This window comes from Daphnia pulicaria, chromosome 2 (genome assembly GCF_021234035.1).
Source record: "Daphnia pulicaria isolate SC F1-1A chromosome 2, SC_F0-13Bv2, whole genome shotgun sequence".
In the NCBI taxonomy this organism is placed as follows: domain Eukaryota; kingdom Metazoa; phylum Arthropoda; class Branchiopoda; order Diplostraca; family Daphniidae; genus Daphnia; species Daphnia pulicaria.
The window spans coordinates 7,322,651-7,349,681 of NC_060914.1; the positions used below are offsets into that span (position 1 = coordinate 7,322,651).

The 27,031-nt window shown below is 39.9% G+C and overlaps 2 protein-coding genes and 2 long non-coding RNA genes across 7 annotated transcripts; 2 read left to right on the forward strand and 2 right to left on the reverse strand.

Annotated features, from left to right (window-relative positions):
• Positions 1-2,305: 2,305 nt before the first annotated feature.
• LOC124327645 lies at positions 2,306-15,262 on the forward strand. Of its 4 annotated transcripts, none has more exons than XM_046786631.1 (6): positions 2,306-2,617; positions 11,112-12,071; positions 13,097-13,282; positions 13,580-13,819; positions 14,096-14,338; positions 14,449-15,262. In XM_046786631.1, the coding sequence occupies exons 2-6, from the start codon at positions 11,193-11,195 to the stop codon at positions 14,644-14,646; spliced, it is 1,746 nt and encodes a 581-aa protein (XP_046642587.1). In that variant the 5' UTR covers positions 2,306-2,617; positions 11,112-11,192; the 3' UTR covers positions 14,647-15,262. The 4 variants fall into 4 exon arrangements, with proteins under 4 accessions (XP_046642587.1, XP_046642590.1, XP_046642589.1 ...); XM_046786634.1 differs by lacking the exon at positions 2,306-2,617 and adding an exon at positions 9,450-9,723; XM_046786633.1 differs by lacking the exon at positions 2,306-2,617 and adding an exon at positions 9,450-9,626.
• LOC124327646 (prostaglandin E synthase 2-like) lies at positions 15,095-17,534 on the reverse strand. The gene is made up of 9 exons (XM_046786636.1): positions 16,942-17,534; positions 16,809-16,864; positions 16,593-16,746; positions 16,315-16,517; positions 16,147-16,194; positions 16,020-16,083; positions 15,709-15,961; positions 15,591-15,639; positions 15,095-15,513 (listed from the first exon to the last, which is right to left on the reverse strand). Exons 1-9 carry the CDS (start codon positions 17,383-17,385, stop codon positions 15,456-15,458), a joined length of 1,329 nt encoding a protein of 442 aa, XP_046642592.1. The 5' UTR covers positions 17,386-17,534; the 3' UTR covers positions 15,095-15,455.
• A 4,066-nt stretch (positions 17,535-21,600) lies between these two features.
• On the reverse strand, positions 21,601-26,667 carry LOC124325901. Its single transcript, XR_006915443.1, has 4 exons — positions 26,543-26,667; positions 25,269-25,321; positions 21,790-21,939; positions 21,601-21,688 (listed from the first exon to the last, which is right to left on the reverse strand). It is a non-coding gene; the product is annotated as an uncharacterized LOC124325901 (long non-coding RNA).
• On the forward strand, positions 23,800-24,655 carry LOC124325898. Its single transcript, XR_006915442.1, has 3 exons — positions 23,800-24,166; positions 24,293-24,541; positions 24,611-24,655. It is a non-coding gene; the product is annotated as an uncharacterized LOC124325898 (long non-coding RNA).
• Positions 26,668-27,031: the final 364 nt, after the last annotated feature.

Here is a 27,031-nt window from a genome sequence, read left to right on the forward strand (position 1 = left end):
AGCTATCGTTCAAGGCCTCATCTCATTCAAGTGTGACAAGGTTTTTTTTTCCAGCTGATGAATGGCTTCGTGAAGAAGCAACAATGTCATCTCATACAAATAAACGTACCTTAATAATGTATAAAACTAACGTTTTTTTAGGACAAGAAAATGACTATCACCTTTGTCTATTTGACCAGCATCGTGATAGTGTGTGAGAAAATGAAGAAACGTGTGGAGTAGATTGCATAATAAGTTAGCAAGACAAAGAAAAAAAAACTGAATAATAGGATCTTCATTGTCGTCCGCTTTCCTAAAATTAACTACGGTATCCAAATAGGTCCAAATTTGAAATTTCCCACTAGATCGAGGAGACGAAGCGGGAAGGATGAGATCGTTTATTGTATCAATCTTGACAATTTAAATAGTTCACTAAGAAAATTTATAACGTGTATAGTCATAACTAGTTGCGAATCTAATAGTAAGATTGCAACAAATGCACAAAAAAAGTTACGGTACCAATGGCAATTTTTGTTTTTTTTTATTTATTTATTTGATATTACATTTAATGTTATTTGGGCTAGTAAACTAAAGAATGTAAGACTTTAATAAATAGATGCATTTGATAATGTTTCGCAATGCATTTGTTTGCAACTTGAAATATCTTTAAGATAACCCAACATCGCCCAACATCTGCATACAAAAATGGTAGACACTCGGGATCCGTTGCGAAAGTCGACACAGAGTCATGCTGCAGTCACGGAAAACTGTTGCATCACGATCAAGGTTAAATTGATTTCGTTAGCAAAACTTGTGCATATGATTGCGTCACATGGAATTTTTCCACTCCGTACGACGAATTTCGATTGCGCGAGGAAAAGAGATTTGAGAAACTCTACAGGTCTACAACCAATAATTCAATCCGAGAAGCTGAAGGTTGAAAATTATAAGACTTCTTATTTAAGATAAAATGATTCAATAGAATGGCTTATAAGCTTTCAAATATTTACACATCCTGAATATATTTGCTGTACTATATTTGCTTAAGTTATTATGTCTGCAATTGGAATTCATGTCAGGATCGTCATATGCGGTTAAACAGCCTTGACTACTTTGTGCTAATGAGAACTGCACGGGTACTGGGCTTCTAGAATGTTATTATGACGATACTCAGATCAGTGTTTTGTTGTAAATGTAACAAAGCAACAAAGAAAATAAGAAACAAAGAAAAATATGCTTTCTATAGTGCTTTAGCGGAAACTTTTGATAAGTCCTTTGTCGTCGGAGTTATCTAAATCCAACTACCGTTACTATAACTGTTGCTTGATTGCATTTTTAGCAAAGACTTCTTCCAACTCGTTTTCATTGTTTGCAGCAATCACTTACATCAGTTATGTGAATGCGTGTTGACTGTTGACTGTTGAGTGAGTGAACCCGTGGGGCGAAACTATGAATTCATCAACATCATTTGTCAATGATTTTCAGCTCTCACATCCGTTTAAAATTGTGCGCATTACGGTAAAAAATTAATTTGATCGTGTGTACAATAATGTAATAAGATGTTCAGAAGAATCGAGCATTGTACACAGAAATGAAACCAATTCTGCCCAGTCCAAGAAATGTACGTGTGCGTGTTGCTGTCAAAATTTTCACACGCCTCAGCAGTATAATTCAAATTCTAGCGCTCGGCAGCAGCGAGTAATTGAACGAATTTCTTTTTTTTTCTTTCCTTGTACGCTTTGTTGTAACATTTTCTGTTTTGGGAATGAGTTGTACAATATATCCAGCATTCAGCAAATTGTAGCATTTTTCAATAGAAAGAGAAAATATAGCACTGCTAAATATTCATGACTACACGTCTTCCGTATAGTAGATACGGACGAATAAGTGCATATCGTTTCGAGGATATGCCTTAAGCTAGAAATCGCGAAAGTAACGTAAACGTCTAGTAAAGTAGAACGTCAACTTTGGGTAGCAATATTTTTTTCGAATTTAGTAGTATAATAGTTACTCGTCGTCTAATAGTCAATTTTCGTGATGTCGCGCCAAGAACTTTGTGCGACCGAAAAAGAAACCCGAATACCTGATTATTTACCCGACATATTGACACAAGCGTGTAGTCGTCTTTGGAAGTCGACTCGAAAGTCGGCAGTTCGTCAAATAGGCAGCAGAGCTACACTACGCGACAGTGAGCTCATTTATAGTTTCACCTTGACTCGGTCTTGCAAGAGACTTGTGCTGGCCTACATGTTGTGGGTTTTCGCTGTGGGTTTTCGCTGCTGGTCTCCCCCCCCCCCCTCAAGTTGAGAAAACCCTAAGAGGTTGCGCCAGCTTGTAAGCGCTCAGTCGTCGAGTTGGGCTGCTAGTGAGCAGACGTTCCATTCTCTCTGCGGTTGTTCTCCTTCGTAATTCGTTTCTCGCCAACTTAACTGCACCTTCGCTCGACTGAGCCTTAGGCTTGTATTTGACTAGTCGGTATTTTTTTCGTTTCCTTCGGTGTTATTACGCAGGAGTCCTTGCTGGTAGTTCGCATTCCCCTCGAATGTTTGACATTACTTCACAGTCATCGAACCAAGACACCAATTTATCCCGTGGCGCTATTTGCCTCTAATGCTGTCTGGATGTGCCTCTCTGCAAGGTACGTTGACTTTGGCAGCAGCCGACTCAAAATATCCATATATACTACTACTACGTTATTATTAAAAAAGTGTAAACACTTGTACACATACTGCATGGTCCGTCTAGCATGCACGCACAGCTTGGCAAAGGACTTATTTTTAATCTATGCGAGCCGAGAAAGAGAGAGAGAGAGAGAGAGAGCCCGCGACTCCACACACAAAAAAAAAATAGAATAAAATAAAAAAAGGGCTCGCTAGCTTGCTCTATCTAAATTTGTGCGTTGCCTCAATGTTAGCAATATAATATGAACAGGAAACCTACACTTCAGCTTCATTCCAAGACACCGCGAAGCCTTGGAATTGGCAAAGATTTATTTTTTTGGCTTGTACACGGGAAATGTTTACGAGATTTTTTCAAAATTATTTGTCCGATAATAATCTGCGGATATGGCGACACTGTGACGACGAGTCCATTTTTATTCAGGAAAAAAACACAAAGGGATGTGGAGGAATTGACTTTTTGTGATAATCTTTAATATCTGAAATGGCGAATGGCATATCAGAGAAATTACGTGCACGCATCTCAAAACCAGTTTGAATTATCTGAAAATCGCTGAACATCAGACTTTTCTAAAATATTCTTATGGATTAATGAAATCACATGCGAAACAATTTTCTCTTCCGTTATCTAAAAAAAAACAAAAAAAAAACATCGCAGTTGAAATTTCTTTTCTGTTTCCCAAAAACTGTCTATTTCTACTCTCTTTCTCTTCTTCAATCATTTCAGCTATTTAAAAACCAAATTACGTGTAACGTTTGAACCAGGCCGTTGCCAGAGTTGCCTGATAATCCGGAAGTAACTTGTTTTTACCACTAATCGCACGTCTTATTATCTACTGGATGGCTTGCGCCAGCAGTTATTATATAAGTAATTAATGTTTGTTGAAACCCCTCTCTTGGTATACCAGTGATTAAGCATTTTGAAATCATCAAGCGTCGTCTCAATCATGATAGGTCTTTAAACTCTGCCGAGAGAGGGGAAAGTACTTGAAAACGAAAGACAATCACGATTTCAGTTCTACTTGTTTACCTGAAAATCCAGTTTTTTAGAAAGAAAAAAGTAGTTTTGTTTTTTGGTTTTTAGTTTTTAGTTTTTTTGGCTTTTACCGTATGACATGTGACTCGACACACAGCATCGCCCAAACCGTTAGTATACCTAACTCTATGAGAAAACTGTTCCTCATAGTTTTCTCCAAAGGAAATAATAGAAAGAGATGAAATGACCCGCCGTAGAAGAAATTCAGGTTTTCACCCCGCAAGATTGGGAGGGTATACCATTGATTCAAGTTTGTTTCCTTATGACTTTTACTCTGGCTGCTGCTAGATGCGCCAAATTAATAATATACGTAGCAGAGTTTCTATTTTCTAACTTGTAATCTTCTTTTTGTAAAGAAGCGCTGCCAAACTAGACAAATTCACTGGTGGTAATGTTGTAGATCCGGGTTTAGATTTTTTGGAATTTTCTCGTTCGAAACTGACCACGCGAGGAAACAAAATTCCGAAGAGGCTAATGCCTGGTGTTTCTTTTACAGTTCTTTTTTTTTTTTTTTCTTTTTTCTTTCGAATAGGATGAACTCGAAAATGAACAGTCATTTTCGACCAAAAACACATTCTAGTTATGTGTACTTTCTGTTTTCTCTACAATCCGTGCAGGCGAGTTCTTGTTTTTCTCGTGCCAACTATTTCTATGATTTTTCAATTTTTTTTGTAACAATAAGATACGGTTTCTCTCGCCTAAGGAACAGACAGAATAGGTAATAAGACGTCGTCATCAGACTGTTGCACCATTGGACTTTGTGGCCTTGCAGCTGACGAACTGTATAGGGCTGGCAGCATTGTATTTTACACTGTTATCGTGTGACCAAATACGTGCGAGGGGTACCACCTAGCTCTCATCACCAACCAGCCCCAAAACCTTTAGATTATTCCTTTAAAGAAGCTAAACATTCTTTCGCTAAATTCGTGACTGCCATTTTCTTTTCTTTTTCGCAAGAGAGGGACGACCTTAAAGCAAATGTCCGAGTCATTGCGACATCGCAATTACCTAGTGTAATGATGGATACAAGGAACTTATTTCTACCGAGTGGAACGGCCACAGTCTGTTGTTTGGCACTGGTACACCTTGAAGGACGCGGCGCAGTGCTAGGCACACCGTGCCGTGCGGTATAGCGCTCCATCGCAAAGGCCCCTTTCTAGGATATACACTTCCGAATGTTTCAGGGGCATTTGTCGGATTGAACGAAAATAATGCTTCTTTAACCTTGGGCATCGTGTGTGTGCCTGAAAGTGATTTGGTCTTCAGTCACGATTTTCCTTTTTAGCCCCTCGAGAGAAAAAAGGAAAAAAGAAACAAAAATATCGTGTGAGGGAGAGACAGCACAATGTGATGACCTGTTGGCTACGTCATCCCTTCTCTCAATGAAGAAGATATCGTGCTTATTTTCAAAGGGTTTTTAAGACATCGACGCCTTCATTTGAATTATCGCCGGCGTCCATTTTGTCCTTCAGGTTTTTAAAGAATATTTGAACCCACACAACGTGGGCGTGGGAGTGTCTTGATTTATTGTATTAGCATCAAGTTATATAGAGTTCTTCCACTGTTATTTGATTACGCTATTGTTTTGTGGTGCCGGAAGTAGCCAATCATACAAACCGTTTGAACGAAAAAAATAACTAAAAAAAAAATAAAGGGGGGAAAAAACCTTAAAACGATTATTTGGTAAGATAATTATCGTTGGGTTTCGGTCGTGATTGGGAAGCAATTTTGGTATGTGACCAGATCTCACGAGTTGTGCTATTTCGATGAAAAAGTGAACGAATCAAGTCCGACCTTGGTCTTGGATTGTTTGCCACTGTGTGTGTACCTTGGGTTTGTTGAACTAATTTCTATAAAATTATATGACAGTTCAAACACCTGACGGGGGCTGTATATATAAATGTACGTATATTTTTGGGAAGATTATAAGATGCTATCTGCCTCAAGCTAGCAAAGAGTTAAAAACAAGGCTATTCCATTCATTTAAAGCATTCACAGTCTAACCTTCTTTTGGGCTCTGAGAGGAAACACTTTATTCGACCAGGTATAACTTTTTATAAACACCCTGGAGGGCATCGAATTACCAAATTTCCAGGCGGCAGAAGAAGAAAAAGATGACGAAAATTGTAGTAAGGGCGCCGGATAATAATCTAGCATGCAAGTCTGAAAAAGGAGGTCTGAACTGGGCAAAAGTTTTTTTTTATTTTTTATTTTTATTTCTAGCTGTGCGATGCTCTCCAGACAAAAGCGCATTTGCCTGCCCCGGAGCAACGACGCCGATCCGCCGCCAGGGTTTTTTTTTTCCTTCCATGTCGTTTTTATATCTTTTTTTCTTCTTCTTCTTTCTTTGTGGAATTGAAAAATGTCAAGGTCTAAACACAGGAGGCAATGGCACACGGTTGAATCATCCACTTCGATTAATCTGGAACTTGGTGGTGCAGCTCCTCGTTTTTACGACTCCTTATTTACTACTTCGCTCGCATTAAAACATGTAGCGAAAGATTTTTAGAGAGTACACACAGAGGAAGGTGGTCGTCGTGAACTTGACTATACCCACAATATTATTTCAAAATATTCCGAAAGTCAAGATTTTAAAAATTGAGAATGGTATTTTCAGACAGAGACAGGGCAAGAATTTCTTTAAGATGTCAGCGCCCTTTTACTTCTCGTGACGATTATGCGGGAAGGAATTAATTCTTCTTTTCAAAAGGAATACCAAATAGATTAGTCACTGATTTTGATTTTTTACGTTCGGGGAAAACCCATTGTTGAATAATCATTTGTCGTTGACTCGTTGTTGTCGGAGATGAATTTAAAATCCAAATGCATCTCGACATTTTGATGAGAATTTCAACACGGAAAACCGCTAGAACTTGTTTAGACTGTTGACCAAACGACTTTATTTGGCATTGGCTTGATACCGGGAGTCGTTTTTTTTTCTTTTTCTTTTTGTCTTTATTTGTTAAATTCTCTCATTATTACTCCTTTAGCTTTGGCGAAGTTCCCATTATGGAAATGGCTTCCTGTCGTTCGAACGGGTTCTATAACAACTGTCGGTATTCGAATGACGATTTCTTAGCTGCAGGACAAGGCTAAAAAGGTGTATGGTATGGAGCTGTTGTTGTTGCTGCTAGAGCTTAGCAACCACTTTCTCTTCAGTCTCGATACAACTCCCTTTTTTTCTTTCCCTCTCTGGAAAATGAGGGCTGTTCAGGGTCTCCTCTTCAAGAAAAGAAAATAAGAAAAAAGAAGCTTTTATTTAATAATGTATATATATCTTTTTTTCTTTTCTGGGAGGATTTTCTCTTGTTTAAAACATTCCTCTGTACGTCCTGAGAGGGAAACTCATTTCGTATTGTCTCGTTTAAGTTTCCTTTTGCGGTCCATTCTTTCCAGTTGACTGTTCTGTCTGTTCATCGTCACTCTGTTGTCTTTTATGTTTGTTTTTTTCTTCTTTGACTATTTTCAAGGCTAAAATCGTTTTCATTCAGTTCAGCGGTCTACCGACTCACAAGCATATTGACCTAACAATTTTGACACCAACTCAGGCGAGTCTGTTTACATATTCCGATTATTTAGTTAGTTCCGTTTTCCTTGGAAAATCATTTCACTGACGCAAACTCTGGCATCTTCTATTCATACCTGAGACTCTTTTTTTGGATGGACCAACTTTTGCCTGGGGGTGCTTGAAAAGAGTCATAATTCACTCAAATGCAGGTAGAGTTGGGTCCGACCCTTCCTTGTGATCCCTAGACCAGAGACTCTATAGACGAAAGAGCTTTGCTATGTAGCTGAGTAGTACATTTCACGTTGTCTATATATCGGAGTTGCAGCGCTTGCTTTCCCTCAATGGCAGAGCGCCGATGACCTCTTTTCAAAAGCCAAAAAGGTCAAACATCCCAAGGAATATTCATCACCTCTTAAAAACTGCCTACCTATAAGAGACCCGGTATCGACTTTGAATTGTTGTGTTTTTATACCGATGCCCAGTGACCCACTTGAGCCCCCCCTTGGCCCACTGCACCGTGTGTTCCTTGTTGCCTTTTGTTTTCTAACAGATGATAGAAATGTGAGCCACTCCAATGAGAAAATCCCGTCTTACAAAAAAATAGATATTTATAATGGTGGCGGGGACTCGGTGGTGAATTTCGGCGGTTGGCGGAACGGTGAAGGAGGATTCCGTGCGGTCGCCGGGCGACGCTCGACTGACTTTAATTCGGGCGGAGAGCGTCGCGATATTCTCGAGAGTCATTAAGAAGAAGGCCACTTGTAAGAAAAAGGAAGGCGAGAGAGATGGGGGGTTTGGGAGAGACACAGTTTTAGAAAAATAGAAATTAAAAAAAAAGCCAAACAGAAATCAAATCGGCTCTTTGCTGTGGCCGCACAAGGAGTCGGGAAATTCATTCAAGTAGTTACAAGGTTGCGCTGCTGACGTCGGTTTCTTGATTTATCATTTCCCAACTTGTCATTTCAAGAATTTTGTGGCCTCGTCGTCGCAGCAGTTGACACAAAAGACTTTTTCTTTCTTTTCTTTGATTTCTTTTGTGCGGGGTGCGCGTTTAAAAGGTGGATTTCAATCGATTGTTGTTTCGGGGTTAGTTACGTTTCATAGTGTTTTGATTTCGTTTTGGATTGCGATTGTTTTGGTTGTTTTTTTTTTCTCTGTGCCGCTGGCGCGTCGCCGCCGGAATGCTGGGAAAAAAACGGTAAGCGCCGTTGGTGCTTGGTGCTGGAAAACTGATAACTAGGGCTGCCTTCGATTATTTTGGACGGGGCCAAACTCGCAGTGGTTCTTCTTCTTCTTCTTCTCCAATGGCAGCCAAGGCTAGTTCTTGTTTCTTGATGTGTGAAGAACACGGATGATTCGCACGATGCGCATGTCGTCAGGAATGGCCTCGAGTCAAAGAGGAAGAAGTATGACCAGCAGAAGGGGGGGGGGGGAGGGGAGGGAGAGCATTCAAACCAGGTCCAACAACAATATGTATGCATCAGAAAAAGCCAACAACCTTCAGAAGGATGCCGTCGTGAATCAAAAGGCAAAAGGGGTGGTGTTACTGCTGACGTAGAGGAGAGACGCAACCTTGAAGTCGGGAAAACGTTGGCTTTGCGGTCGCTAGCAAAACAACTTGGCGTCTATCTACCTGGTTTCAACACCGGAAACAGCGGCCGTGGTGGCGGCGGTGGCGGGTGACCGAAAAGACGTCCAACAATTCTGCTCGCGACTATTTGCATTCCATCGGGGTAATTTACACGGTGGTTCTTCTCTTTGTTCGACTTGATGTGATGAGCGTCTTCGGTTGAGCAATGTTTTTTCTCAGTTGACCAATTGGTGAGTTTTAGAGCTGTCGTTTACGAAAACAAGTCAACGGGAAAAGAATAGAAAGTGCGAGTCTCTCTCTCTCTCTCTCTCTCTTTTGGGTAGGGATTGGAGTCTATCCTCTCAGGTAGTCCACGCCCCATAGACTTGTTGGGGGGGGGGGAATTTTCTGTTATGGCGTGGCCAGCAGAAGAGAAAGCGGCTCTTGTTTTCTACTTCATCTTCTTTTTCTTTCATCTTTCGGCCTCATTTTCTTTGGCGTGCTGGCCACTACAATTGTAAAAACTAAAAACAACAGAAAAAAGTAATATACAACACAAATCACAGCGTCATTTCAAGTCTAAATTGGCCAATAGTTTGAACAAACAATTGCGCCTTCAAGGATAGATTATAGAAGAACAGCAGAACAGCAGATATTTCCTTTCGCTCGATATTATCTGACGGTCAGTTTCGCTGTCTCAGGGCGGCCGTGTGGTTCGAGTTTTTTGTTGCTCCGTCATCATCTTTTTCGGACTCGCATGTTAACGTTACCATGCCCTAGTGAAAGTTACGTTGATCCGAGAAATATGTGGGCGCCACACATGGCGCTTTTTCGTCGACGTAACGTGATGATAAGGTGAGAACTTCTCAATTGTAAATGACCAGACTGAAATTCATTCCGGCCGTCATTATTTGGAATGAGATACGAATTGACTATAGTCTTATATAACAAGGTAGGCAGTAGGCTATATGGTATAAGAAGACTATATACGTGTTTCCCTACTTTTCGCTTTGCTTTCCTACCTGGAATGTCCCAAAAGTAGGTTGAGGTTGAAGATTTCGCCCAAACGAAACAGGATGCTCTCCCCTGAAAAAAAAAACCTATAGTGAATCGCTGCTGTTGTTCTCTTCTTCTCGTTTCTTTTTTTTCTTTTTCTTTTCTTTCTTTAGACGCCTGTGTCCAGATGGCTGATGTTGCGTGCGATAACAACTCGAATTGTTGCTTTCACTTCCTACTACTCTTCACTCTAAAACTCTAAAACACATTTACTATTGTTGTTGCTCCTCTTTCGGAGTTTTTTTTGTCTTCTTTTCTTTTTTAAAGAAGAAGAAAGAGCGAAAAAACCTGTTGTAGAAAGTGTTCGTTTTAATGACTCCGTGTTTCAAACTTAATCAAGCGTCGACGTTCCTCGTCAGCCAAGAACCGGCCTAATACTATGTTATCTGCAAGATTAGGCCTATCTAATTGTTTTTCTAACGATTGTTCAAATACTCCCGTACCGATACGTGATGCTTACTGGATACATTTATCTATAGTCCTGGACTCCTGGCCGACAGCAGTGTCAATTTTCTGTTGTTCTCGAAATCAGGTTAGGGTGGAGTAAACTTATATTGTAATTCGTTTTCTTTTCATGAATTTAATTTGGGGTCAAAGTATTGATTAGTGTCACCATTCCCTTATTTTTGTTTTGCTCGCACAAGTGAATAGTAGCACTTTGTAAAAACGGGGTGGTGCTCGCGAGCGAACGTCGAATCACACAATGGAATATTGTCATATCTTGAACTGTGTAATGGGTTTCGTTCACGACAACTCCCCAACGTTGGTGTGTCGAGTCGCTCAGTTCAGGACGTGGCACGGACTGGTGATGTCGTCTCCGTCAGCTCTCGCGTCCAACGAGTGCCACGGCTGTGTGACTGTGACCAGTCGCTTTATAAACCCCCACTCATTCTGTATAGGTCCGTCCAAGCCCAACTGTATAGTGTTTGTTTACCTGCTCGATTGATCAATACTACACTGGTTACTACACTCTAGCTGCTATATGTGTGCCTCGTTCACTCGGGTAAGCCGGTCTAGTAGACACACATGACAAGTTTCGTGGAAATGGAATAGAAAATTGAAAAGGGACTTTCTCTCCCGTTAGAGGTTTCAGGACAGCTCGGCTAATGCCAAACCGGCAAACCCACATACTGATAAAGTTTTCCTGCTAAACATTTGACTTGTTTTTTAAAACTGTGGTTCGAATTTCATAAAGATATTCGATTAAAACTATTGCTGAATTAAAAATTTGTAATTTTCAAATTTAATCAAAATAACAACATTTTTTAAATTTAATTTGAACAGGAGCTTGAGGCATTGTGAATTTCTTCAAGACAGCTGATACTACACCGTCAACGCCGCGCTGCTTTTTAATCGCCAACCAATATGGCCGTCATGTTATCTTACTTCAAGCCGAGCGCCATGTTTTTCCACCGGCGGATGCTCATCAGAGCCTCGCTGTTCCTCAACTTTTGTGTCTTGACTTACGTGGCCTTGCAAGCGGCCCAAAACAGTGGCAATGGTGGCGGCAGTGGCTCGGGCGGAGGCGGTGGTGCTGGAGGGCTCAACCCCATCTACTCGGACAATGTCAACTTGCCGTCCGGCGTTCAAATCGTTTACAACAGCAACGCCGAGACGGAAACGGCCGTCAGAGAAGCTCCGGCCTCCACCAATGTCCTCCTGTCGTCATCTCCGTCTCAGTTCTCCACGGTGGAGATCGAAACGGAGGCCAGTTCGACGACCAGCGGCGACCAGCAACTGCCGGTCAGCAGCACTCTAACGGAGACAACGGACCCCCCTCGCCCGTCCGACCTGGGCATCGACTGCCAGGATCGCGAGCGGCATTTCAGCTACTCCCAACGCGGATCCTACTGGATCCTCAACCACTACGTGCCTGCCGAGAAAGCCTACCACTGCAACGAGTCCATCACGTACACGACTCACGGTGACATCACCTTCCTGGACAACATCGTTCCGCTCACCCGACGCTGGGACGGCCCGCTGTCGGTGGCCGTCTACACGCCGGGAAGCGACTACGAGTCGGCCATTCGCAGCATGGCCTACTTGCGCCAGTGTACGGGACCCGACATTCGACAACGAGTTTCCTTCCATCTCGTCCTGGATGAGCGCCACTTCCCCACCGTTTTGCGCAAACTCCACTCGCAGCAAGGGCCGCCGACCACACGATCACCGCTACAAACGTCGGCCGTCAACGGTCTCTCCACCGCTACGCCCGAGACGCAGGACAACAAGCGAGTCGTCATGGTAACTCTTGATTCATTGTTACGAGCTCCTGCCATGCAGTTTGTGCAGTTAGACGCCGACTGTTAGATAATATGAAAAGAATAACGAGAATAACACAACACGGATAAACTCTCTTTTCTTCTCGTTTCTTCTGCCATGCGAACGCTTGAGCTCGGGACAGGTTAGACCTTTGTGTTCAATTAGTTATTAACCGTTTCTCTCAATGCTGGCGTTCAGTTCGCACGTACAGCACTTGCAGCACGGTGGGAGCCGAGAGCGTGAAGTCAATTCCATTAACAATCGGGGTCCCGCTTGTGCTGCCCGGCCGGCATTGCAACCGACAGCAGCCACCCAAAGTTGCGTGTATAAAATTTCAAGATGTGGGGCGGTCAAACCATAGAAATTCATCGGAAACTGTGCCGAGAGAACCAGTCGAACACGACTTTATTACAAGGGGGAAAAAGCTAATTTCAATGCGCATGTGAGAAAATCTGAAAAAAATAGGATAATGTTTCATCACGCTTGAAATTTGAGCAAAAGGACGCCCACCAGGCCACCACTATGTGTAATGGGTAGACTCGCATATCACGATTGAAACCAGCGTCATTTGCGACTGTGTTAGATTTTGAACTTTTTTTCCCGGAATGTAGCTATATAGTTCTATATACTGGCACGCTCTTACAAATCGGATTGAGTTTCTAGTAGGCCACATTGTTGTTTCAGATGACCAGCAGTTCTATAAAGCGCCGTGCAAGACTCTCTCGTCGGTCTGCGATTTCATGACTGGGCACATTTGATTCATCTCGTGAATGTAGATCTAAACCGTCTTCTAGTTTCCTTTTTCCTCGTTGGCACTCGTTCTGATTTCCATAACACACATACAAATGACTCCAATCCGTCAAACCAATAAAACAGAGAATAATCAGGTGGAAATTGGAGAACTTTCGAGGAAATTCCTTCTCACGTCGCTTGTTCATTTGATGATGTTCTCCGTCTGTGTTCCACTTGATGAATTCATCATAAAATTTTCTCCGTAATTTTGTCAGGCTCGTTCTTCCAACGGACAAGCTGTTCTCCGCGTCCGGCGCTCCTCGGATTCAGGATCATCGAATCAAGCCAGGGAAACGACGATGGGGTCGAACAATGTGGAATTGGACAGCGACGGGCTACCGATCGTCGACTGTGACCAACCGGCCCCTTGGTCAACGCCACCGCAGAAAACATTCAAACAGGTTAGAATCATCTCATTATTAGTTGTCGGATGGCTGGAAATATCCTTGGAATTTTTGGCCACTTCCGAGACTCATTGTGGTTGTTGGCTTGTTGCGTATTCCAAAAAACGCGGGAAGTGGTTAGTCTTGTTTTTGTTTGTTTGGTTTTTTATCGTCAACGTGTCACCACCGTGAAACGCATATAATTTCCATTTTTTTGCTTCACGCTTCTCTGATTTCTGAACAAATACCGTAACAAATAAAGAGACAGATTGTTGATTTTTTGGCTTTTCTTTTCTTTTCTTAAAAAAAAAATAGACGATGAATCTGACATACCCGGTGAACCTTTTACGGAACGTTGCTCGGCAGAATGCCCCAACCCACTACATCTTGGCGTCGGATGCCGAATTGTATCCAAGTCTGGATATGGTACGACTTTTCTTTGACATGTTGCGTCGCAACGAGTCGGTTCTCCACCTGGGTCGCCCCAAAGTCTTTGTCCTGCCAATCTTCGAAGTCTATCGCAATCAGACCGTGCCATCATCAAAGACTGAACTGGTAATTCACTTAATTTTGATTTTTTCTTTCTATACTAAAGATTTTGAATTCAAATTTTAATAGTTTATTTTGGTAGAAACAGCGTAATATTGAATATTATTAGTTTAAAAGCTAGTTGAATGAGATTTCTTTCAAAACCAAATTCTAGTAACCGTGTTTGAATCACCATTTCATGTAAAAATAAGAAATAACTAGATATAGGGCTGAATATTGAGCATATAACCTAGTTCCTCAAAAAAAAACCGCACTATACCATCTGAACTAAACTCCAAATAGGTTGAGAAACTTAAGGCCGGACTAGCGGTTCCGTTCCACCAGAAAGTCTGCTCGTATTGCCACTCTGTTCCGAAATCGAAAGAATGGTTGGTGGCCAACGTCACAGATGGCCTGCACGTCTTCCACATTGCCAAGCGACACAAGCCTTACCAGCGCTGGGAGCCCATCTACATCGGCACACAGGACGATCCGCTCTACGACGAGCGACTCACGTGGGAAGGCAAAAGCGATAAAATGACGCAGGTACATTTTCGATCGTGATCAGCACTTGCCTTGAGGCTGCTGGTTAGATTTCCGTGACGCCGATATATTCATCGTTGTTTTTTGTTTTTCTTTCGGTTGATTCTTCAAAGGGTTACGCGTTGTGTGTGCTGGACTACGACTTTATGATATTGGACAACGCCTTCTTGGTGCATCGACCCGGTGTTAAAATACCTCGTCGGGAGCCACTGCGGGATGCCATGGCTAAGAAACAGTCGGCCATCATCAGATCGGCGATCTACCGAGAGCTCAAAGTCCTTTACGGCCAAAACAGCAACTGCGTCCTATAAATTGGGTTGTGTGTGTGTGTGGTGTCATTCATTTATTTGGATTGTTGTACATAAGGGAATTTGGCATCGAAGTTTTCCTTTTTTTTAAGATTTTGATGCCAGAACTGGCCAACTATCCCTACGTTTTGCTTTCACGTTTTCTATTTTTCATAATGCAAAAAACAAAAAAATAACAAAAAAAAAAAAGACAAAAAAGCTTATGTTCATCTGTTTGAATTAAAGGCGCTGTGTGACGAAGGATTTAATGGGTTGCTCAAAAGGAAAACAAGTTACAATCCAGCCAATAAATGCTGAGTTTTGCGCCGTTACGTCCTGACAATGATTTCTGTTTACTTGCCTTGAGAAATTGATATCGGTGCGCAAAACAATTTGCTGTTTACTACATAATAAAATGATCGAGGGGCTGAAACCTTACCTTGGGCCTACCCGGTGCCTTTTCAAATATTTGAGGAATCTTATTAAAAAACGTAAAGGAAATAATTGAAATACGCCACGCAGCGAAATTATTTCATACAGTGCGACTGAAGGTGTGTGATTACTGTGATGTCAAGCCATGAAATATATTTATCAGCGAAGGTTTTTCTCTCTGACAAAAATAAATCTACTTTTAACTCGATTTGTCTGTGAAAGAAAAAAATGATGCATGTTTCTTTTCTTTTTTTTTTTAATTTTTATTTCGCACACTGTATATATATTCTCCGTACGACTGCGTTTGTCATTCCGGTTATGCTGAAAGTCTGCCTTGTTTGTACACGGGAATATATTTGTTAAACGGATACACGCTAAGATGGTGCTGAGTGCATTAGCAACTACGACAAGGAAATTTTCCCTCGACGGCTGTCTATAACACGGCACATTGCCTTATACCTGTTTTTTAAAGATTTTTTTTTAGAACTAGTTTGATGAATAAAATTGAAAATCTTGGAAAGAAAATAATATCTCACCAGGATGACAGTTTTGTGTGATCCATGAGCTCATCGAAAGTTCGCGTTCCTGAATAAATTTATCATTAGAATTATTTGAAGGTCTTAAAACAATAATTGGAAAACAGTATAAATTTACCATCAATACTGCTAATACATCCGTAGACAGCTAGATCAGCCAGATTTGGAACATCGCCCCCAAGAAAGGGCGTGCCTTTTTCGTTGACAGTTTTCAAAAAATAGTTGACTTCATTGTACAAAGATTGACGGGCGTCGTCTAATATATTGTGTCGCTTTTTCAAGCGCTTTCCAATCAAATACATGACTGCCGCACCCACGTAAATCACCATTTGTCTCTCCCATGAAGAAAAAATGCGCTCCCAATCGCCGTTCTAAAAAACAAATGAATGAACATCATTAAGAATTTTATAAACATGCACCAAGGATTACCTTGGAAAACATGTTGAAGGCTTCTAATGATTCTTCCCAAGTTCGGTAGATATTCGGTGAAATACTATCAACCAAAGCAATGTGTAATTAATATTTTCCAGAAACAAAGAGTGCATTGTGTGATTACGTGTGCATCAAAACGTCGTCGCTCCATTTACGCCACTTGCGTTCTTCCCTAAAGTCAATGTTTAAAGAATTATGTAATGTATGCATACTTTTTTTTTTTTTAAATTTCATCAAAAGAGGAGCGCTTAATCTTTGGCCAAAATGTTAATGGTTATAAAAAGTTAATTACATTATGCTTTCCTTGCTTCGTCCAGTAGACTCATTGTCACCAAACATTAAGAAATACCGATTCATTATTTCGGAGCCTTTTTTGCCGTTAGTATCTTGAAAGTCAACTTGAGGATAATACTTGACAACTGTGGATAGGTCTTGGTCAGGGTTAACCAAATGAGAGGCCAAAGATGATATAATCATACTGCTGTCATTGAGTTGCTATAAAAGAATTACTAATCATTAGTTTGCAGTGCAAAATGTTTAAACACATAGAAGATTGAGTTAAAAGGTTACCTGATAACCTTCTTCCACTTTCACAACAACAATTGGAACTTTTTTGTATGCAGACCAGTTCAGTTGTTTTTTTGTAACTGGGTTTACCTCAACCACATCGTATGATAGACCAGCAAAATCCAAATAGGCACGGACTTTCTTGCAGAAAGGACACCTAAGAAGCCAAAGATATTTTGAAATTTATAGAATAAATACAAAATATCTATTCTTTTATACGGCTCATATTGAAATAATGTCAGTTGCAAGTTGCTGGTATCTTTGTTGCCCTCTACCTGCAGAAAAATATTTTACAAAAAAAAAAAAAAAATACAAAACAATCACTGATTATGTAACATTTTTCTTCAAATACCTTTTTTGCAATGAAATCTACAGGGGGAGGCTCCAAGAACAAAAGCTTGTTTTCAGAATCCACATTTGCAATAGGAACCATCTTATTTCTGACATTTTTGTTGTACCAATATGACAGTCCGATAACAGCTCCAAAACCAAATCCAATCATTAACAGCTTTATTTTGCTGGAACCTTTCCTTCCATTATCTGATTTTGATTCAGATTGGGAGTTTTGTTGACTGTACGATCTTCTGAATTTATTTGCGTATCCAACGTTGTTTTGAGTATACGATATTGACAGCAGCGGAGAGTTTCGTTTCAAATTTTCAAGAAACACTAAGCAGCTAAGTGGATTGGAACTTAAACTCCGATAGCTACCAAGTTTACTAAATTTGCTCAATTTTTCAAAGTAACCATGCATTGGTCGCAAGGCAATGTTATTAACGCAAGAGGAGAAAAACATAGCTGTAATAAAATTCAAATTACAATAATACAAATTATCCTAGTATTGACTGGTGTCTGGTGACCGGTGTAGTCAGTGTTTTGGCAGACGAAGCATTGCAATCGTTAATCGATTGAAACATCGATAAACACGATACAATGTGCAATAATACTTGGCTAACGTCCGAAGTTGCCAGTTCGATTTTGATATTTAATCAAAATTTTTTAACAACTAACCCCACAGGCTGCTTTTCGAACACATAAATTGATAACGAAATAACTTTTTAATGTAGAACCGTCGGGCGAAAATTCTATTGCACCGTCGGGCTGACGGTGCTCGAATGGGGTTTTGCGCTATTGCACCGTCAGGCCGCTAGGGGCGCTCTGACGGCTGATGGTTGGGGGGTACCCCTCTCTAGTCTCTACATCTGACGGCTGGAGCTACCCTACCCCTTTCCACCGTGGAGACCATGTTGCACTAGCTGCCATCTTGAACAATAAAGAAAGTATGGCTATGGCGCGCCGAATCCATCACAAAAAAAAAAAATTAAAAAAAAAAAAAAATTACAAAAAAAAAACGCCACCACCATCTAGCGGTCAAATTTGGAAACTACCCCTAAATTTTTCTCATAAGAACACTACTCATAATTCACTGTGCTGGTTATTTCACATTTCCTTGGCGTTTCTCGTACAAAATCCTTATATAAATGAAGTGAAATGGTTAAGCAGATTACCCGGGTTGAATTACAACATCTTGTAGGTTAGTAAATAATGCTGCAAAATCTTTTCATTCATGAGTTAAAAGCGGATAGTTGAAACCGGTGCGTATTGTGAAACAGCCAACAGACACACGTGAAAAGAAAGAAGAAAATAACAACCCAAAAATCGTTTGACTATATATTTGATTGAGCGAGATGACGACTTGTGTCGATCGATCGGGCAGTCCCGCTCAAACTGGTCGTCTGTCCTCTTCCATCCGAATATCCGATTCATGTAAGTACAATCGAAAGAATGGACCAATAACGCACTTTTCCTTCTTCTTTTTATCTCGTTATCTCTCTGCATTTCTGCAATTCCATTATTCCCGTTATAATGGATATCTTAATATTATACACAAAGACATTTCCATCAGCCAATCCTTTGCGGGCGATATTTTTTCAAAAAATAAAAAGGGCGGGACGTTTGAATTTTTAAAAAGATTTTATTTCTTTTCTTTTTGTTACCCACCAACACAGCCTTGTAGTTGTGTAGCCTTTATTCTTTTTTATTCGACCGTCGTCGTCGTGTTCCTCTTCTTCTTTTTCTTCTCGGACGTGTCGGACATGAAGAAAAATAAAAAGTCCATTTCTTCTTCCCTAATGCCGACGTCCATTTCAGTCTCTCGGCACCAGACACTATACCTATAGGGTCTCTAGATATATGTGGGCCTTGTATAATATGCATAGCGGGTACATAGAGTATATATAGTGACTTTTCAATTTTTTGACCCACACCAAACTGCAAGCCGAAGAGAGAATAAAACAATGTGTACATATTTCTTGTTGGGGCTAGACATGTCGATCTTTGACCCAATTTTCATCTGGAAAAAAAACCCAAATCATCGTCATTTCGGAAACGGGTTTAATATAATATGGACAGCGGCGTAAGAATATCACGTAATAATAACCACGGCTTCAATGAATAATAATATAGGCTGCTGGCCTGCTGCTGCTGCCGAGATAACCAGAATTTTCGGTTTGGCCAACTATAAAAAACATTCGAGTCGGGTGATGTAATCAAAAATAACAAAAAGGGCACTGGCTCCTTAATGGACGTATTAGCAAGGCATGAATGATTCTCTCTCGATTCTCCCGCCGTGATATTTTTTCATTCTACGGTCGCGGGAGTGCGGGACTTTAGCCAATTTTTAGAAAAGCCCAACGGGGAAGCGAAGCAGAGCGGCAAAAAGGGCGTGAGCCACACTCACACACACACGCCAGTCACGACTTTGACATAAAGGCGAAACCCGACCGTGATAATACGCGCGCGCCCAAGAGAAAAAAAAAACAGTCGGGAATCAAGAAAAAAAAATAAGGTGTAGTTTCCAAATTTGACCGCTAGATGGCGGTGGCGTTTTTTTTCTTTTGTTTTAATTTTTTTTTGTGATGGATTCGGCGCGCCATAAAAAAGTTAATGGGAGGTCTCCGCAAATGGAGTGGCTAATTGGTCAGAAAATTGGTTTACCATTTTTCTATTCTGTACCTAGCGTTACTTAAACGGTATCAGAAACCATAAGGATAACTTTGTCAGGTGATGCGAAAGACCAAAATCTTACATTTCATGATTTCAAGACTTTCAAGACACATCGCTAAGCTAAGACTGCGAAATAGCGACATTGTTTTTCGAATTGAAAGAGCATGTTAAAATTGGGGATATGGGAATATTGTTGTAGGGAAAAGATACAGTATCTCACTTTTTTAATAGAAACAGAAATAAAACATTAGTTGGTTTGCTAAACAGTCTGGAATTTGTTTTAAAAGGAATACGAGTAACTTGAGGCCCGGTCAAATCCGGGGAACTTTGGTCTAGCGTAAAGTCGGACATTTTTTCTATTCGCTTCTCTGTAGCCTAATACCACGATCTGCCCATAATAGATTTTATCGTGGGAAGTCTGCCCAGTCAGTAGATTCCCTACCTTACTTTAAGATTGCGTCATCACGGTGATGCTATAGACATCTGGTGGTGATGCGGTGCGTCATGGTTGGGTCATCAAAGATTGCGTTATCACAGCGATGTTACAGACATCTGGTGGTGATTTGCGACTGACCAATCACAGCGTGTTCGCATTGTGACATGAATAAGCTCCTCCCCAAACGTTCGTGACAGACACAGGCTCCTCCCCCATAATGTTCGTGACAGACACAGGCCCCTCCCCCAAAAGCTTGTTCTTTTATTGTATATGGATTAAAGATTCGGCTCAATCTAAGCTATTGCCCACTCAATCAAAACAGAAATATTTTCTGTGATTCATGGTATCGTAACAATTTTAGGTACCATACCTCCAAAATTACAAAAACGTACTTAAGACATGACTAAGAGAAAGAAAAACATATTGGTAACGGCGAGATTCGAACTCGCGCCTCCGAAGAGACTGGTGCCTTAAACCTGCTCCTTAGACCGCTCGGCCAAGCAACCGTTTCAAATTTCTATTTACTAATTTAAAGTACTAGGTAAAATAATAATTAAACTCGACATGGTGTAAGATTCAAATTTCAAAAGAAAAAATATATTAGTTCAAAAATAACTCCAAGTCTTTCCAATACAGAAGAATGTGCAGTCGTGCACATTATAACATACATAATTTTTTAAACCGTAAGTGGTGCACACCAGCTTTTTATGGAGGCCGTGAGCGAACAGTTGTTTTCTTTATTTTAGGCCCTTTTGCAAACCGAATACGAAACAAGCAAGATTTTTTTAAAGAGGGGGTAATTAAATATGGTCAAATCGAATGTAAGTTTTGAATACGGTACGCATCTCCTCAAAAATCAGATTTGTAACGCCCCTTTCCCAGTTTTCTTCTTTGCGTGGCTCAGAAACAACGTGCCAGAAGCGATTGGTAGCGACAATCAAACAGACCGTGAATGCTATCTGTATTCTGCACGAATGAATAACGACTGTCTAGTGTCAACAGTTTAATGTTCCATGCGCGTCTGGTGTCTCTCGTATCAAGATTTAATGACTGAAAGAAAAACAAATTTATAAAAAATCCTACAGAACACATTCACAAGAGAGCAATTTGTTAGGGACTTTTGGGCAGATAAAAATTAATACAAATACAGTTAACAAGAAATGGATTCAAATTTCTGTAACCTTTACACTTTAATTTATAAGTGAAAAATTACTTGATCAACGTTAGTCTTTCTACTCTGAAAGATTTAATTTGACTTTCCAATGAGAATAACTTTGTAAATAAAAAATTTGTCAGTGAATTACGAGACTAGCTCCCAGAAGACCTCTGCCGATGAGGCGACAGGCAATCAAAAGGTGGAAGACATCACTCATTAAGTTTTTACTGATCAAAGCAAGAACCGAATTTGATTTTTAAAGACGACCCATTTTGCGATCCCTCAATATCTCACCAAAAGCTACGAAATCGGGTGTAAAAACACCAGCAGACATGGGAAGGAACGTTAACGTGATTATAATTCCACCTGTTTGCTTGTCTAATATAATCAATTAATAACTTATCTACATTTACACAAGTCACCACCTCCGCCCATTTGTAAACGAGTTCTTAACTTTTGCCTACAATCCCCTCAGTGTCTACGATCTCAGTTTAACTTGCACTAAAATAGAAAAAAGGGCGAGGTTAATATCAACTAATAACTGAAAGTTGAGCACAATAAAATTCAGTTAATTGAAGTCGTCGTCAAGGTTGCGCATTAACCTTGATTCTAGCGGTAACGGTAGCCGTTGGTATGCACTCTTGTTGGGAGAGGCTTGCCCATCCTTTGTCACTGTCAGTCCCCACAGTGGTCCCACAGTTGTTCATCCGAAGTCAAGGAGGTAGTTCGTGACCTCCCTGCCCCATACGCATCTGAAGGAGAAACAAAACAGAGATTCAATCAACATGTGTCAGAAATGTGAAGGGCTGTGCTTTTAACAAAAACATAAGGATCATAATCTCAACCAATATATAGTGGTTTTGGTTTCGTTAAGTCAGCGATAAGACTCAAACAGATAAAATCGAATAGTTATTCACGAGTTTATGACAAAGAAACAGTGATAAGACGGCCTTATTTTCGACTTTGGTCTAATTTTACCATAGAAAAAACAACCCAGTTTCAAATTCGATTAAAAAAGCGAAAATTGAAAAACAACCTCGTGGAATCAAATTGACTTATTTAGTTATTTCATGAGACCCGGAAATCTTGTCAATAGAACAATAAAACTTGTCTTTATATAAATTACAGCTTACCGTCAGATTATGTGAAAACAACCTAATGTCACGGTAGCAAGACATGTACTGTAGGCCTGTTATGCTAGTCACTTTCAATAGATAAGAAAAGCAACTGGCTCAGAAAATAAAAGCATAAGGACAAATCAACTTTGAAACAGAGCTGAATCTGACTATATGTCAGTGTTAACAAACCAATGAGTAGGTAATATTTCGTCCAGTTAAGCTCAAGTGGACCGTGTATGGAATAACACACAAAAAACGACCAGTCTTCAGTCAAGCCCGGTGCACTAAGTTTGCAATGTTCAAAATTGAACGGAAAAAAAGAAAGGATCCAAAACACATTCAGTCCTGTCTACTCAGAGAGACTAGTTCCTCATCAGATTAACCGAAATGGATGTAGGGCGAGGACTTTTGGATTTTCCCACTACATATGCGATGGTTTTATTTTCTTCTGATGTGGTTCCCGTATAAGTCCTGTGTTCTGTGTGTGATAAGTCCGAGAAAAAGACATCCCAAAACATTATTTTGAATAACTAATTACGACCGATTACGACTTTTATTAGTATTTGGCACTCCACGCACAAAGCCTAACAGTGTAACAGTTCGTTTTATTTAATAAAAACAAAAATTGCGGAGAAGAAACTAAAAAAGTTTGACTCATTGTTTAAGAAAATACGTCTATATTGAACAAAAGAGACATTTTCCCTTATTATCTTGTGTTTTACTTTCTCGATTATTCAGTACCTTGCGCTACTGCAACATCGCGTGTGCCATATAAAGATTCGCAACAAACTAGTCAATTGTAGTGAACTAATAAAGGAAGTCGGAAAATTCTCCAGAATTTCAATTTTGGAATAATGCCAATAGATATACGATAGAGCTGAAATTATATCAAATCAAAAGGTGTTACGAGTAAGCTTAAGCTTTTATGGAAATGAAAGTTCTCTCTATAGAACTGAACGTTCCACCAACTTGTTGTATTTCCGAAAACGAAAGAACGATACCTCCTTATTTGATCCACACGTACCAAACGACCATCAGTCCATGCGAAAAACACTAGATGCTAATTTCCAAGTCTGATAGAACCAACTGATATCCAGCCATCATATCCCATATTTAGCAATTTAATTACCATCCATTTAAAACAACCACACCTCTCACATCAACCAAAATGTGCCAGAAAGAAGAAAATTCAAACCAACCAACTACCACAGAACCGAAAAAGAAAAGATTTTTCATCTTTATTTACGCTCAACTGCTCGATTGAGCAGAAATGAGTTTTCGTTAATTTCAACAGTGTTAAATAACGTAAACTTAGTCAAGAATCAAGATTGACTACACATGATAAGTTACTCAAAAGTACGGCAATTAATCTACGAAAATCCTATCCAATAAAAACAGCAAAAAAAAGTTTCCAGCGACTAAACGTTTACTGATGAGCGTATTACTTTAAAAAGGAATGAGCAAATTGAATTTAAAAAAAATTAATCGTCGTCAATTTCCTACATTTAAACATGGTGCGGACAAGATAAATTGGTGAACGCGCAAGGTCATCAGTTCAATCAAACATTTTCCAATACCTATATTTCGGCAAAAACGACAGGGATGTCGACTTAAACACGCATCTTCACGGTCACCTAAAAATAATACACGTATAACATGACCTTGAATAGGTGGAGGACTTTGATTGGGTAAATGGACTTTCAGCTGATTTTCCATACCAACAGCGAAATAACTTGTGCGCAATCTTACAACGAAACAAAAATCCGCACTATATAAAGTGTTGGCTGTCACTTCGATTTTCAAGCAGTCATCGCTAATTCTCCAATCCAATCCTCTAAGCATTGCCACCATACAACACTCGGTAATTCAAAATTCTATTACTTCATTTACTCTGAGGCTAATTATCGCAAAAGGCTAAAACGTAATCGTACAATCCTTGAATTCTGTTGTTACTAGTACTGTACGCTACTTGCTGAATCATGTCTAGATTGCCACGGTCTTTGTCTCCTTGGCGGCCAACATTTTAATGGTCAATGTACAACAACCGACAAGCTGGACCAACCCATACTTTACTACCATTACAACACCCAACTGGACCTGACTACACAGAAAGTCTCGGCCGATGAAAAAGCAGGAAATCAGCAGCAGCTATTCACTAATTACAACGATCACAGTATGCAAAACACGCTAGGATCTCATGTCGTACTGCTAACAACATGCCTGAGGGATCTGAAAAGTAAGTTACGACAAAAAAAAATATTTTCTAATGGAAATTCGGATAAATTACGTGAAAAACTATTTTCAGCTACGAAAGCCGATTTGGTTCACACACATTCCGAGACTGGACGAAACTCAAAAATCCCAATAAAGCCTTTCAGGTCGACCGATGGAGGAGGAGCCTATGCTGCTATAAAGACCTCTAAACCTTCCGTTATTTAGTGAACTAAACATCTCAGGGATAAACTCTTTTTTTACGACGCTCAAAAAGCAAAACAAGGAAAATAAAGCAACTATAACCACAAAAATCGTCGCCCAGAGCACATTCAAAAGGTAAAAGCCAAGTGGACCCTAAATAAACTTTGCTCTTTCGCGTTTACACGATGGGAATTTGTTGTCAATGAACAGTAACCAGACTCACCAGTCGATATTGCATTTCATATCCACTCCTACTGTCGCCAATCAACTCGTTAATCAATATGATGGCACAACAGCGTACTTAACCCCCTCCTTCCATTCAAAATTAGGCAAAAACAAACTGCCGTAGAGAATTCTTGTAAAGAAAAATGCACAGCTCAAGAGATGAAATGCTGAAGAATAAACGCGAAGTTTGAGCATAGGGATTCAAAATACTCAGGCGAAATCAAAGTTTGGTACAATTCAAACCATCTTGAAACGATCATTGAAATGGGGCAAGGCTTACGCTAAACCAACTCAGGCTCAATAATCATAAAAAGGTGGTACACTCGTTGCTGATGTGCGTAAACTGGAATGTGATGAGTGGCGGGCCAGTGAAATCCTGCGAAAAATTATATAAAAATAAAATTAAAATAAGTTACAGTTTTTTAGCTTATTTTATAACACTACATTTTCCAGTCTTCATTAAAAATGCAAAGTTTTCATTCCATGTGTTATGTTTTAAAAAATCAATGTAATATTTGTTGGCGCTAACGCCACAACGACAGGAGTGGTACATCGGCATATGACAATCCAGGATAGGTATTTGGTATCAGGTTTCACATACTCAATTTTTAATGGGAGAATATCCATTACAATTCTAAGAACATAATCAGAGAGCAAGATAAAGCTGAATTCAGTTTTAAAAAGTCCAAAAATGATGTCTCAAGAATATAACAACGGAATGATATTAGACAAAGCTAACCGGTTTTGTTGACTGATTGAACTTGCTAAAATTGAGCATAAAAGGAACGCACCGAATAAATTCCGCCTTGTCAATTTATTTACGAACTAACGTGACAATAAAGTTGAAAAACAAAAACAAAAGAAAAAAAAGTTCCTTTCGTTCGAGCACCTTTTCAAAAACGTCGCGATATCTCTCGCGTAGACTACGTTATAAAATATAAATTGCAGTTACGATGAACATTGCGGAAGAAACGAATTTAACGTTAAATTACTTAATCATTCAAAATTTTTATATTCAAATCTGAATCGCTTTATGCACAGTCCACTTTACAAAAATACTTTTCATTAGAAAATGAATTAAACGATAATCTCTTTGAAACTAATGGAGAATGTCCGAGATTCTAGGCAACACGAAAACAATGGAAGGACTGCAATCGACATAATTTGAAGAAACATTTGGTGGACGGTGGAGTGACTAATCGAAGTTACATGAATAACCTTGATGGGTTGATCCTTTGATCAGCGCGATATTGTATACGTTGACTCTTAAAACCTCTTTTAAGGGTTTTGTACTCTACTACTATAATAATTCGGAAATGAGACTTTGTAAATTACATTGCAATTAATTCCGCTCCTTCACTTGCTTTCTATAATAAGAAAAATAAAACCAACCTTTAAAATACATTACTCAAATACACAGGATGCCACTCCCCCCATTTGTTAACGAGGTATTAACTTTTGCCCACAATCCACTTATATACTATGCTTTCCATCGTCGCTTCCATTCAAATAAAAAAAAGGGTGAGGTTTGTCAACTAATAACAGAAGAAAAATCATCTAATTGAAGTCAACGTCAAGGTGGGGTTCGCGCACTAACCTTGATTCTATTGGTGGCGGTTGCCATTGGTGGTATGCACTTTCGTTGAGGTTTGTCAATTCTCTGTCAGTCCCCAGATTTCCAACAGTTTTTCATCCGAAGTCAAGGAGGTAGGTGGTGCCATTTATGTCCTACGCCTCCGAAATGGAAAAAAAAATAAATTCAATCAATATCTGAAGAAGTTCGGTTCTGAAAACCGCATTTCTTTCTTTTAATTATATACCATACAAAAAAATCTAGCATGGAGTAGCATACTTAATAAGGAGGTCGAGAATCGAGATACTACCAGAACGAGAATTTTCTGAATTTAAAAAAAAGTACCAGTAGCTTTTCTATTTTTTCAAACAAGTCCTTCGACATATCAGCCCGGAATGCTGACCATTAGGGCACCGGTGACATGGGAGCAGATGGGGAAACATGGGCTAGTATAGTATGGCCCAGGCCACCCAGGTATACCCCCCTTCACTCACCCCTCTCCCATGGGTACGC

Coding starts and splice junctions, on each gene's coding strand:
- LOC124327645 (XM_046786631.1), top strand. CDS start 11,193: ATGGCCGTCATGTTATCTTACTTCAAGCCGAGCGCCATGTTTTTCCAC. Junction 13,283..13,579: donor CGCAGAAAACATTCAAACAG/GTTAGAATCATC, acceptor AAAAAAAAATAG/ACGATGAATCTGACATACCC. Junction 13,820..14,095: donor CATCATCAAAGACTGAACTG/GTAATTCACTTA, acceptor AACTCCAAATAG/GTTGAGAAACTTAAGGCCGG.
- LOC124327646 (XM_046786636.1), bottom strand. CDS start 17,385: ATGTTTTTCTCCTCTTGCGTTAATAACATTGCCTTGCGACCAATGCAT. Junction 16,747..16,808: donor ACATTATTTCAATATGAGCC/GTATAAAAGAAT, acceptor TTGGCTTCTTAG/GTGTCCTTTCTGCAAGAAAG. Junction 16,518..16,592: donor AAGTGGAAGAAGGTTATCAG/GTAACCTTTTAA, acceptor ATTCTTTTATAG/CAACTCAATGACAGCAGTAT.